The sequence below is a fragment of the Trachinotus anak genome, unplaced genomic scaffold, assembly GCF_046630095.1.
Source record: "Trachinotus anak isolate AG129_WGS33_773 ecotype Australia unplaced genomic scaffold, CSIRO_AGI_Tana_v1 ptg000019l, whole genome shotgun sequence".
NCBI lineage: Eukaryota > Metazoa > Chordata > Actinopteri > Carangiformes > Carangidae > Trachinotus > Trachinotus anak.
Genome location: NW_027273870.1, coordinates 27799718 through 27811195, shown reverse-complemented (window position 1 = coordinate 27811195; position 11478 = coordinate 27799718). Strand labels below are relative to the sequence as shown.

Here is an 11478-nt window from a genome sequence, read left to right as displayed (position 1 = left end):
GTGTGTGTGTGTGTGTCAGTCGATTGTTCGTGTTTGACAGATAAACCTGATTTAATGAACACATTTCCTTTCCTTTTAAGTTTGCCAAATATAAATTCCTCTCTCACAGAAAAACAGTCGCTGAATTAATTGTCCATATTTTGTGCAGACACTGGCTAATGATGGTTTTTTTTGTTGTTGTTGCCAAATTGGACGCACTGTTTATATTTATCCAGCTGGGAGATCAACACCTCCGTTATTCTGTATATGATCAATCACAGCTGACAATCAGCCGGCCATCTTTTCATAGCAGTGTGTGTGTGTGTGTGTGTGTGTGTGTCCTTTGTGTGCAGCAGATTGTCAGTATGAGGAGATGTTGGAGGCTTTATTGGAATTGGGGGTTGGGAAGGTGCTGCTGCCATGATTTTATCCTCCTTTAAAGACACAGGGAGACGGAACGAGAGGAGAGGAGAGGGGGGAAGGGGTAAAGATGGCGGTGAAGAAAGGTTGAGGGGGTGGTGAGAGGCTGGCTGGATGGGTTGCAGAGGTGGATTTGGGAGTGTGTGTGTGTGTGTGGGGGGTGGGTGGTGGGGGGGGGGGGGGTGCCAGAGCTTTCACTGGTGAGCAGACTGGAAGGGTGTGTGTTTCTGTGTGTGTGTGTTGGGGGAGGAGGGACCCTGTGGAAGCCGATGGGGGTATATATTATGTTTTATGGTTACGAGGGGACGCATAAATCACTGTTTCATTAAACGGCTTCAGTCTCCGAGCGCTGCCCCCTCTCCCTGTGGAAAATCCCTCTTTCTCTCTTTCTTCACCCTCCATCCTTCTTTACTTTGTCCTCCAACCTTTCTCTGCTCTCAAACGTGGCCTCCCATCCTCCTCCATCCCTCCGTCCTCCTCTCCTCTTCTCACCACCCCCGCTATCTCTCTCTCTATTTCTTTCTTTCCACCGTTCTTCTCTCTCCTCCGTCTCCATGAGCTGCCATCGCCCATCGACTCAGCTTGGACACGAGACAGCCTTGACACAATGAGGTCAAAGGTCAGAGCAACAACAACAAGAAAACCACAGCCAGTGTCAAGGTTGAAGAGAAAGAAAGAAGAAAAAAAGAGAAACGATGGAGGAGAAACAGCTCTTTATTTAAATAAATAGGAAAAAGAAGCACTACTTGTCGTCTCCACTCAGGTGAGTTGACACAAACAGAAACACTATCTGATATCTTCATGTTTTTGTTTTTTTTTGTAAAAGTCCCATGAATGATGCACAGTTGGTCTGGAAACTTTTTTTTTGTGTGTGTTTTTTTTTTTTTTGGCAACCGAAAACAAAGATTTATCTACAATCTACAGATGATACAGAGACAACATCATCTTCAACATATAAAAATACTATGACAAAATCAAATGCATTATAAGCTTATAATATATATTACAATCTGTTAGGCTGTTACTGTGTGTAGATGTATTACAGTTATTATAATAATAATAATAATGATAATAAAAGCTACATTAGTTTAATTCTGATTCATGACACAAGTCGGCCTTTATGAAATAATTAACTCAAAGGCTAAAAAAAACAAAACAAAGATAAAAACATGTTAAAACTCAATATTACACACTTTTTATTTTAGTTTCACATCCATATAAATTACATGTCATCATATATAAAAGCTACATTTTCTGTGTGGCATTTGTACGATGCATTCACTGGCTCTTCTGACAAATGGGAGAGGAAGCATTTGATCGGGACAAGCACACTGCATCATCACATAATGAAGCTCATTATCAGGGACGGCGTCTTGTTGTTGGAGGAGTCTTACACTGACAAACACACACACACACGTCTTTGTACTTCTATACTTGTGAGGGCTCCTCATCCACACACTGTGTATTTTTCAATATTGGTGTCAATATAATTCCTGTTTTTCGGTACTGATGACAAAATGATATTTTTTGAAAAAGAGAAATTATTTTGAGGAATATGAGCTTTTTTAATATATATTCAACAAAAGTTAATTCAAATTAGAGTTTTTACATGTTTTAGCCAAGTAGCTGTTATGCAAACCAGGCCAAGTATTTTGTCTGCTGTTCCAAACATCCATTGGTTTCCATTCATTTCCATGCAACATAAAAATCAATTAGCCAAGTCTCTAAATTTGCTTGAGATGAATGATCAATCACAGCAAACATTATTTTCATCCTTTATTGTTGTGAGGTAATTAGACATATTTCATAGTCAAATAATTATTTTTTGAAGTATAACTCAGATATTTGCTGGTTTCAGCTTCTCAAATGTGAGAATTTGACGAGTATCTCTGATATTCAGATCAACTTGAACTGATGGTCGAAGAAAATAAGACACATTTGAAGACATCACTGGGACTGTAGGATTCTACAAAAGGTTTTTTTCTATTATTTTTTAACATGATAGGCAAAATAAACTAATCAATTCAGGCCTCAGTCCAAATCTAAACCTGACTCCTTAAACCAACTCAAGACTTGTCAAAATCACCATCTTACCTCTCAAGGTTCATTATTAAAAAGTCCTCACAAAGATAGAAGAACAGGAGCAAACACACACACACACTCCTAGCCCCCCCGACTGGTCGATACTGGGAGAAAGGATGGGAACGCGTCACGACCCCTCCGCTGTCCCCCGTGAACCCTGTCACCTTTGAACTCTCGGCTGTGTTCATGTCATGTCAGAGGAAGTGAAACAAGACGACTGCTCCTTTCCAACGTCCAGTTTTATTTCTGAATATTAAATGAAGCCTTTGTTAACTGACTGCGGCAGCTGTGGACTCACTTCACAGGCAGTAGGTGGTGCTGATCGTGGGCGTGAATACATCTGACGTTGATGGACTCCACCTCAACATCAAGCTGAAGACCTGCTCGTCTACAGTCAGTCACTGTTGTAATTAACACTGACGAGCTGGTGTGAAAACATTTCCAGTTTTTAACTTAGCAGCTTATTTATGATCAATCTGATTCTCAGTCTTCTTGCCCATGAGGTGCACAGCAATGTTTCAGTCTGAAAGTTTAAGCTGAGGATAGAAAACTTTATTTAATTTGCTCAACCAAGCAAAATACAAAACGTGCTAATTTAAAAAGAACAGCTCAACTAAGTTCTTCCAATCAGTTTGGGAGTGAACTATCTTGTGTCTTTTCATTACGATTCTGCCCTGAACTCAGTGACCTGGGTTCGTTTTTCAATTTCAAGTTTTCTGCTGTGAGTAAAGGTTTCACAGAAAGTATAAACTATCCCGATGTTGAGATCAGTGATTTAAAAAGATATCATGCTACTAGTTATAGCCTGGATTCATATTTCTGTAGTGTCACTGATATTATCTCGAGTTTCCAGTTGCTTTGAGGAGAGAAAATGATTCCTACAGTGTTTCGTGTGGAGCCTGGACTGTGGTTGTGTTGCAGTTTAGATCAGATATAAACCTCTTATTATTCTGTGGCCACAACACAGACTTTATGCTCATTTCACATAATTTTGTGAAGCTGATGACAGGTTGAAGATTTCACATTCCTGGTTACTGTGACGTTGACACCTGAACTTCTTCAATCACAAACTTGGTTCTTAAAACCCTCATCGTCAGTGTAGCAGAAATAGGAGGCTATCAGAGAAACAGCAGCCGTGTCTGCAGTAAACGCTCTCTTCAGAAACACCTGCACATGAGGTCTGACAGGGGAAGTCTTTAAATCTGACTGTGAAACCTTTTCATTCATGACTGACGCAGATTAGTACCTTTGTTTCCTACGACAAGTCGCCGTTGGTCGCTGCGACTGTGAGGGACTGAAGAGCAGCAGTGAACCGGCCACACACCAGAGACGCGTACGAGAAGGCATACGGAGGCTTTCAACACACGAGCATCAACGATGAGTTGGAGTTAGGTAGTTAGTGCGGCAGGTTCCCCTGCAGCAGGTGAAGAGGAGTAAGATGACGATGAGGTTGACTCGTTGATTTCATGTCTCAGGAGGGAAGAACTGTCTTATGTTACAAAACTGCGTCTGTGCGCAAAAACACACAAAACAAACACCAAGAAAATGTCTGTTTATCAGTGATAGAATCCCTACAGTGTGTGTACCTCTTCAGCTTGGTGTGTGTGTTGTGTCGGGATGTGTGTGGGTCTGCATGTGTGTATGTTGCGCACCCTCACACCCACAGTGCTACACACACTCCTTGCAGCCACATTCCACAGGCTTCTCCACGTCTTGCGTGAACGAGGTCCCGTCATCGCATTCGAAGGTGAGCCGCCGGCGTCGGACCCTCAGGGGAGCGCAGCAGGGGGCGGGGCCGGCGGTGGCAGAGACGTCCCGCTCGGTTCCCGCCTGGCACCGGCCCCGACACTCCACCCAGGAGAAAGGTTTGGACGTCTGGCAGAGGACGGTGCCGCGCTGCAGCCGGTGGTAATCTCTCACCGGCTCTCCTCTGCATGGGGACTCTGTGGGCGGAGACACACAGGGAGGGTTAAAGGTCCCATATTGTATAAAGTGAGATTACGAAGCAGGTCTAGGTCTTTATTAATGTGTATGTATGTATGTATATATATATATATATATATATATATATATTCTATATATACATATATATTTTCTATATCTTTAGCAAGCATATTCGAGGCTGAACATCACCTAATCTGACATAGCGACCATCTGGAGAAGCGTTTCTACCTCATGGTCACGAGCCAGGGTCCCTCCTCACCTATATCACAGCTCTCTCCGGTGTATCCCTGCTCACAGATGCAGTGCTCCCCTTCCTCCGTCTCCTGACACTGGCCGTGCAGACACTGCAGACCCTGACAGGACCCCGCCGGCTCCCCCTGCAGGTTGCACAGCGCACCGCGGTATCCCGCCTCACAGTCGCAGCGGTACGTCTGCGCGTCCAGCACCATGCATACGCCGTTCACACACCTGGACGAAAACAAGGAGCAGGGAGGACACAACAGCAGAAACCCCACATTAGAACACAATTTATAAATGTTGCATTCACCCTTTTTACTGTTAAGGAGGAATGACATTTGTAAAGAGGACAAATTTCAAACTGTAGTGAACAATTTGCACAACATCTGAAATTTAAATGCCAGAACAGCACTCACTTGCTGCTGTCACATGGAGAAACACCAGTTGCCGTGGTGACAACATCCATTCCAGAGAGGCCTCCTGTTATTGGCTGGTCACAGTGTTGTCCCGTCCAGCCCGGCTGACAGTGACACTGGGGTCCCTGTGAGAAAAGACATGTTTACTTCTTCACTTTACCCATTATATGAGAGAAGGGTAACATTGAGCAAGAAACATATATAGATTTGTAAAAGATCAGTAACCTTCTGCTCTTCTGTCTCCTTTATTCTGTCCCTCATAGGTTTTCTGCTTTTGCAAACATATCAGGAGAATGGAGAGCTCTCAAAAAATGAAATGCCATGCTTGCCTGCTATGACAGCTATTAGAAATAAAATAAGGTTCAAGTGTTTTTCACCTTGGTAATATCTGATGTTTTAAACCACCTCCACTATTGAAATACTGAAGCAAGGATAAACAGGGAATTAATAAAACTGTGACATTGAGGGAGAATTCAGGGACAAGCTGGACAAAAACTAAATTATCTCAGAAGGAAAAGTGCCTGAGATAGAGGCAGGCAGCTGGGCTACAAACAGCAGAGACCATCAGGTTCCACTTCCTGTCAGCCATGAGCAGAAAGCTGAGGCTGCAGCGGACATGAAAACTGGAGGAACTGGTCGGATGAATCTGTATTTCTGCTGAAGCAGCAGATGGTCGGGTCAGAGTCTGGCCTCAACAGCATGAACCTGCTCTGTGTGAACAGTCCAGGCTGCTGGTGGTGTAACGGTGTAGGGGGGTGCTTATGGTCCTTAATACCAATCAATCATGGTTTGAATGCTGCAGTCTGAGTATTGTTGCTGACCATGTTCATCCCTTTATGGTCACAGCTCTGATGGCTGCTTCTGGCAGGATGATGCTCCATGTCACAAACCAGCCGTCTCGAGCTGGTTCACTAAAGCACCGCTGGGATGTGGTGGAACAGGAGTTTTGCAGCGTGAATGTGCAGCTGACAAATCTGCAGAAATGACGTGATGCGGCGCTCGGCCCCTACCTGTGCGGCGTTGGGTTGGCAGACGCCGTGGAGGCAGTAGAGTTTGCGGCACGCCTGACAGCCCGGCACCACCCCAGGCTTCATGTGGCTGCGGGTGAAGTCCTGCAGCTCGTGGTTGATGTAAAGATTCCTGATGCAGCCATGGAAACTGGACGCATTGAGGGTCTGAGAGGAGAGGCCCAGAGAGGCAGGCATCACCTCCTCTGGCATACCTGCACAGACAGATGTGAGAGATGTTTGTTTTTTTTTGTTAGAAAAATTCTCCAAACTTCTGCTCCATGTAGAGAAAGGCTTCACCCCACACCTCTGCTCTTACCTCCCACATACAGAGGGGCCTCCCCTGTAACCAGCTGGCTCCGGCCCTGACTGTCCAGAGTCATCGGCTCACCTCCGTCCACAGACAGGTTCACCATGCGGTTAAAGGTCACCAGCTCCACAGTGTGGAAACGCCCGTCGTTCACTGTCTCAGTGCTGAGGGATCAAATTGAAAGTATGAAGGTTTGTCCAGGAAGAAAAAGAGGGAGCCGTTTTGCTCACACTCAGTTTGAGCTGTGTGGCTCCACGTCGTTAAACCAAACGCTCATCATTAGAGGTAGTGGTCTATCCCAGCATGCACTGGTCAAAACGAAGGACGGCCAGGTCACTACTCCATCACAGGGCTCACACACAGACAAGTACTTACAGCGTGTTACCCCCCCCCCCCCCTTACGGCTGCATGTTCATCTGCAACACTCAACACATTAACACAAACAGCACTGTGTGAAAAGCCCCAGCCCCCCAGGAATGATTTTTTTCTTTCAGGACAGCACTTCGCACTAAAACACACCCATGACACCTCGTAAACTGGAACAGAAAAGACGTTAAGGGCAATAACGTGAGCTTAAACTCAAATGGTTTCATTTGTGTTGCCTTTTTATCTGTAGCGTTTTCCAATTTGCCTGTCATTCTCCCCCTCACACACACGCTCACACCACCAGGCGCCGGTCAGACCATCAGGAGCAATTTGGGGTTCAGTGTCTGGGCCGGGCACACTTTGACAGATGCTCAGGAGGAGATGGGGATCAAACTGCTGACCCTGTCATCAGGGGACGAGCTGCTCTACCTCTTCAGCCACAGAACGGCTGGAAATCAAACCTCAGTGGCTCTTCAACCAAGCACTGAGTGCAGGAAAATGTCAAGCAATGAAAGCTGGCAATGATTATCTGGTCTGATTATTCTTTGATCACATTGTTCCTGATTTAAATCTTAGTTTTGGTAGTTTTAAACTGAGTTCTGAATTAAACTTGGCCCTAGATTTAAACAGTCGTTACTACAAGATTTGATCAGCAGGGGAAAGTATTACTTCAAAAAGACAAACACACTGCACACATGTATAAACATTTGTTATGGCTAACATGTCCCACCCTTCTGTGTCTGTGTGTGTGTGTGTGTGTGTGTGTGTGTGTGTGTGTGTGTGTGTGAGTGGCTGCCAGCTGGCTGAGCCTCCTCCTCCTTAAAAGTGAACCATCCAAACATTTAAGCACTCCACACCCGATCAAGTGGACACTCATCTTGAGAGTCCTCTGTCTGTGTCAGTGACTAAACCACACAGCCGATATCGTCTGTCCACATTCCCGAACGCTGCAGGATTCTCTCTGAGCAACAGCACAGATCGCGCACTAACCTGCTCTGAGCGACGTTGCTGGGCTACGGTGAGCTGAGAGGCTGCCGAGCATCTGACAAGAGGCCGGCCCATCACTCAATCAGCACTGATGATGGGAACTCGCTAATCAATCTGCAGCTGCTGGCTGGAGTCTCCTGATTAAAGGTCTCATATGTTATAAAGTAAGATCTCCATGTGTTTGTGAATATAAAGCAGGTCTAGGTTCTATATTCATACTGTGAAATTGTCAAAGCCTCAGTCCACAGAGAAATGCACACAGCCTGTATTCAGAAACTGAGCCTTAAAACCAGCCGTCAGGACAACTTTGTGATGTCACAGCAAAGCCCCGAGCCCTGCCCACCTGTATTTTATCACTCAGAAGAGAGGCTCAGATCCTCTCTTCTGATTGGCTGAGTGACCTGTTGTTACTAGAGCTCCAGAGAGAAGCCTGAGAGAGGAGATGTAAAACTACACTGAGATGGTTTTTGGTTCTTAAAACCACAAATATATCTTCTGATGGAGATCAACACTAATAAATAAAAACAGAGGAGAAGTGTAAATATGGGACCTTTAAATATAATGTTAAACATGGTCAGTACAGCAGATCAGTGTAGTCTTACATCTCCTCACACAGACAATACTCTGCTCTGACAATTCATTTCCTCCTTAGTTTCAACCAGTGGGGGTTTTGTCAAGGACGTGCAACTTCTCACCCATGTCAATACCTGCCTGAATAGGAATCTGAGTTTTTCAAATGGCCAAGAGGCAGATTAATGTGTCAATAATACAAAAATGTGAATGAAAATCAAAACAATGAGACCCAACCACAGAAACGCTCGACACGTGATGACCCGTAAGGTTCTGGCTCCTCCCGAGAGCATGTTGACGTGTCCTTGAGCCGCCAAGCCTCTAACTGCTGCGCCATCATTGTGTGAACGTGTGTGTGAATGAGATATTGTGAAACACGTTGAGAGGTCGATAGACCAGAAAAACTGTATACACAGTAAATGCAGTCCATTTACTCTCTGAAAGAGTTTCAACAAAAACGGAACAATTTAACCCTCATGCAGGTATGATGTGCTGTGGGTCTGCTGTGGACTGTGTAAGTTGTGACTGCATGTAGTGAACACAATGCCAGCTGAGAGTAAACTATAGACCTACAGTTAGCATCACCTTGAAATAAGAAAAAGGAAAAATCACGCTTTGCCTTGTTTCTTCTTCAAATCACAATTTACTCTGTGTGTGTGTGTGTGTACCTGTAGATAGCGGTGGCAGGCTGGTTGCCAGGGTCGTAGGTGACCCTGACATGACCCTGATGGAGCTCCACAGCGATTGGCTCATTGTCTCCGTTATAGAGCAGGATACCGTTGTCCTCTGCTGTCGACACCTGAGAATGCACACACATAAAAACACACCAGTCAGAGTACGTGTGTGTGTGTGTGTGTGTTGTCTCCGGCTGCAGGCTCATGCGTGCGTCCTCACCTGCAGTGTGATGTTGGCTTGAGGCCAGTTCTTGACGTCCTGAAGCTGAACGTAAGAGTCTCTGTTGACGAAGTTGACGCTGACCAGCTTCTCACAGCTCTGACCCTCGAAGCCGGGCAGACACTGACACACCGCAGTCCCCGTCTTCTCCACGCAGGGGGCGCCGTTCTGACACTGAGCCAGCTGGCAGGGTGATGGGGGAACAAGGGCCACCTCACAGAACTCTCCACTGATGGAACAACAGGACATCACAGAGGATATCAGAAAGGGCCCCACATCTGCTGCGTTAAGGCCAGTTTATACCCCCACCGCAGCCTTTAACGGCTATTACTTAAGAGAGCTGAATCCACGTTGTCAGACTGTTCCCACCCTTTGTCTCCCTCTTGCCATCTGGTTGCCTCCTCAGACTCTTTCCCTTTAACCAAAACAAACAGATACACCCCCCCCCCCCCCCCCCCCCCTCCATCTCCCTCCTAAAGTCTAGGAGGAAAAGGTAGATGTTGTTTTCAGAATCGGAATAATTTATTGATCCTCAGGAGGATATTAGGTTATATTACAGCTGCTCCCTCAAGAATAGAAATGTAACAGCAATGAATAGAGACTGAAAAATGAAATTATAAAGGTAAAGATAAAAAGAAAAAGATAAAACATAAGCATAAAATGTAAAAATATGTCCTTATACGATGATATATAAATTGAATTATATTATATGTTAGGATATCAGCCACTACTGTTGAAACAGGCGATAGTTAAAATACAACACAATATAAATATAAATGCAACAATATATGGTGTCATTCACAGTTTAAAATTGCAGTTGTCTGAAACAACAGTAGAATAATTGCACTTGGTGTTGCACAGAGAATGGAAGTATTGCTCTTGTTAGTACTGTTATGTCAGAATATAAATATGAATAAATTATGGAGTAACGTTGGCTGACTGGGGGGAAATAAGTCAATTTTTAACTTAATGTCTGATAATGTACTGTTTTGTTTTTATTAACTTATTGTCCTTTATCTTTTGGTCTCGTGTTGTACCCAGTGTTTTTATGTTTTTATGTGCTCTAAATGTATATATATCCCACTGCTGCATATCCACCTGATTGATTGAACAGCTCTGATTGGTCCACTTGGTAGCAGTCTGATTACATTGAAACAGGAAACTCACTGACCCCAGAACTGATATCCCGATACCCAAACTAGTATGATCCAAAACCAGCTCTCCATTTAAAAAAAAAAAAAAAATTTTAATCTGTATTCTGCTGGTCATATAGGTCTAGAAAGTTTTTAAAGGCATGTTAGTAAAAATAAGAAATAATACATTTCTTATAAGAAATGAGAAATAGTAAAAATAAGAATCAATCATTGATGTGGATCAGATGTTGTACTGATATGATGCTATGCTGATTTTTCTTTCGATTATTACCACAGTATATTGCATATGTACGTGTAAAAAGGGGAAAAAATGGGGGAAATGTGGTTCATGTACCTTTAGCATGATCATGTAAACTGTGTTCGTAGTTGCCAGCTTTCCCAGAGTCCCAGAGTCCCCAGTTTCCCAGGTACAGTATCTACAGTGTCACCTATGCTCCCAGTATTCCCAGTATTCCCAGTATTCCCAGTACCTGTATCCCTGTGGGCAGACGCAGCTGTAGCCATCCAGATGGTCGACACACTGAGCTCCGTTCTGACAGCGATGATCCAAACACTCATTATAATCAATACTGCAGTCTGGCCCCACCCAGCCTGGGATACACACACACCTGGAACACACACACACACACACACACACACACACACACACATTAGGGAGTTAACAGAGTAAAATTCACCTCATGTTTGTGTGTCTGTATTTTTAATCTCATCCTGGATCTCACATTGTGCTGAGCCTGGCATTAATGAAGAGACTGAGAGGTGTGTGTGTGTGTGTGTGTGTGTGTTGTCACCTGGTGCCGGTAGCAGTGCTGATGCAGGTAGACTGATGCTGACAGGGGTTTCTACCTGGAGGACACACACCCTCCTCTTCTTCACAAAACAAACCTGAGAACGAGAGGGGAGGGATTATGTAAAACAGTTTGTCCGTACTTTAACCAAACCAGGTGATTTCTCCTCTCATTATGCTTAGAATGGATCAGCTGTTTTTTTTCCTACAACATGAACATTTTGTAAAATACTTTATCGTCACTGTTTCCTAGTAAACGTGTCATAAATTCACTAAAAGTAAGTAAAGTAAGGCAGCTGATCCCAGGCCGACACCGCCTGTGCCA

General features: G+C 44.4%; 1 protein-coding gene across 2 annotated transcripts in view; it reads right to left on the bottom strand.

The window, feature by feature from the left end:
• Positions 1–1097: 1097 nt before the first annotated feature.
• Positions 1098–11478, bottom strand: part of slit1b (slit homolog 1b (Drosophila)) — a 66675-nt gene continuing 56294 nt past the window's right edge. The window contains exons 30-39 of one of the 2 annotated variants that reach the window (XM_071504732.1): positions 11158–11251; positions 10837–10974; positions 9213–9441; positions 8987–9117; positions 6405–6559; positions 6089–6300; positions 5079–5203; positions 4685–4893; positions 4134–4424; positions 1098–3990 (exon numbers count right to left, since the gene is read on the bottom strand). In XM_071504732.1, coding sequence (XP_071360833.1) covers positions 4150–4424; positions 4685–4893; positions 5079–5203; positions 6089–6300; positions 6405–6559; positions 8987–9117; positions 9213–9441; positions 10837–10974; positions 11158–11251 — 1568 coding nt within the window. In that variant the 3' untranslated portion in view covers positions 1098–3990; positions 4134–4149. Of the gene's footprint in view, positions 4425–4684; positions 4894–5078; positions 5204–6088; positions 6301–6404; positions 6560–8986; positions 9118–9212; positions 9442–10836; positions 10975–11157; positions 11252–11478 lie in introns of both variants that reach the window. The other variant, XM_071504730.1, reaches the window with a different exon arrangement.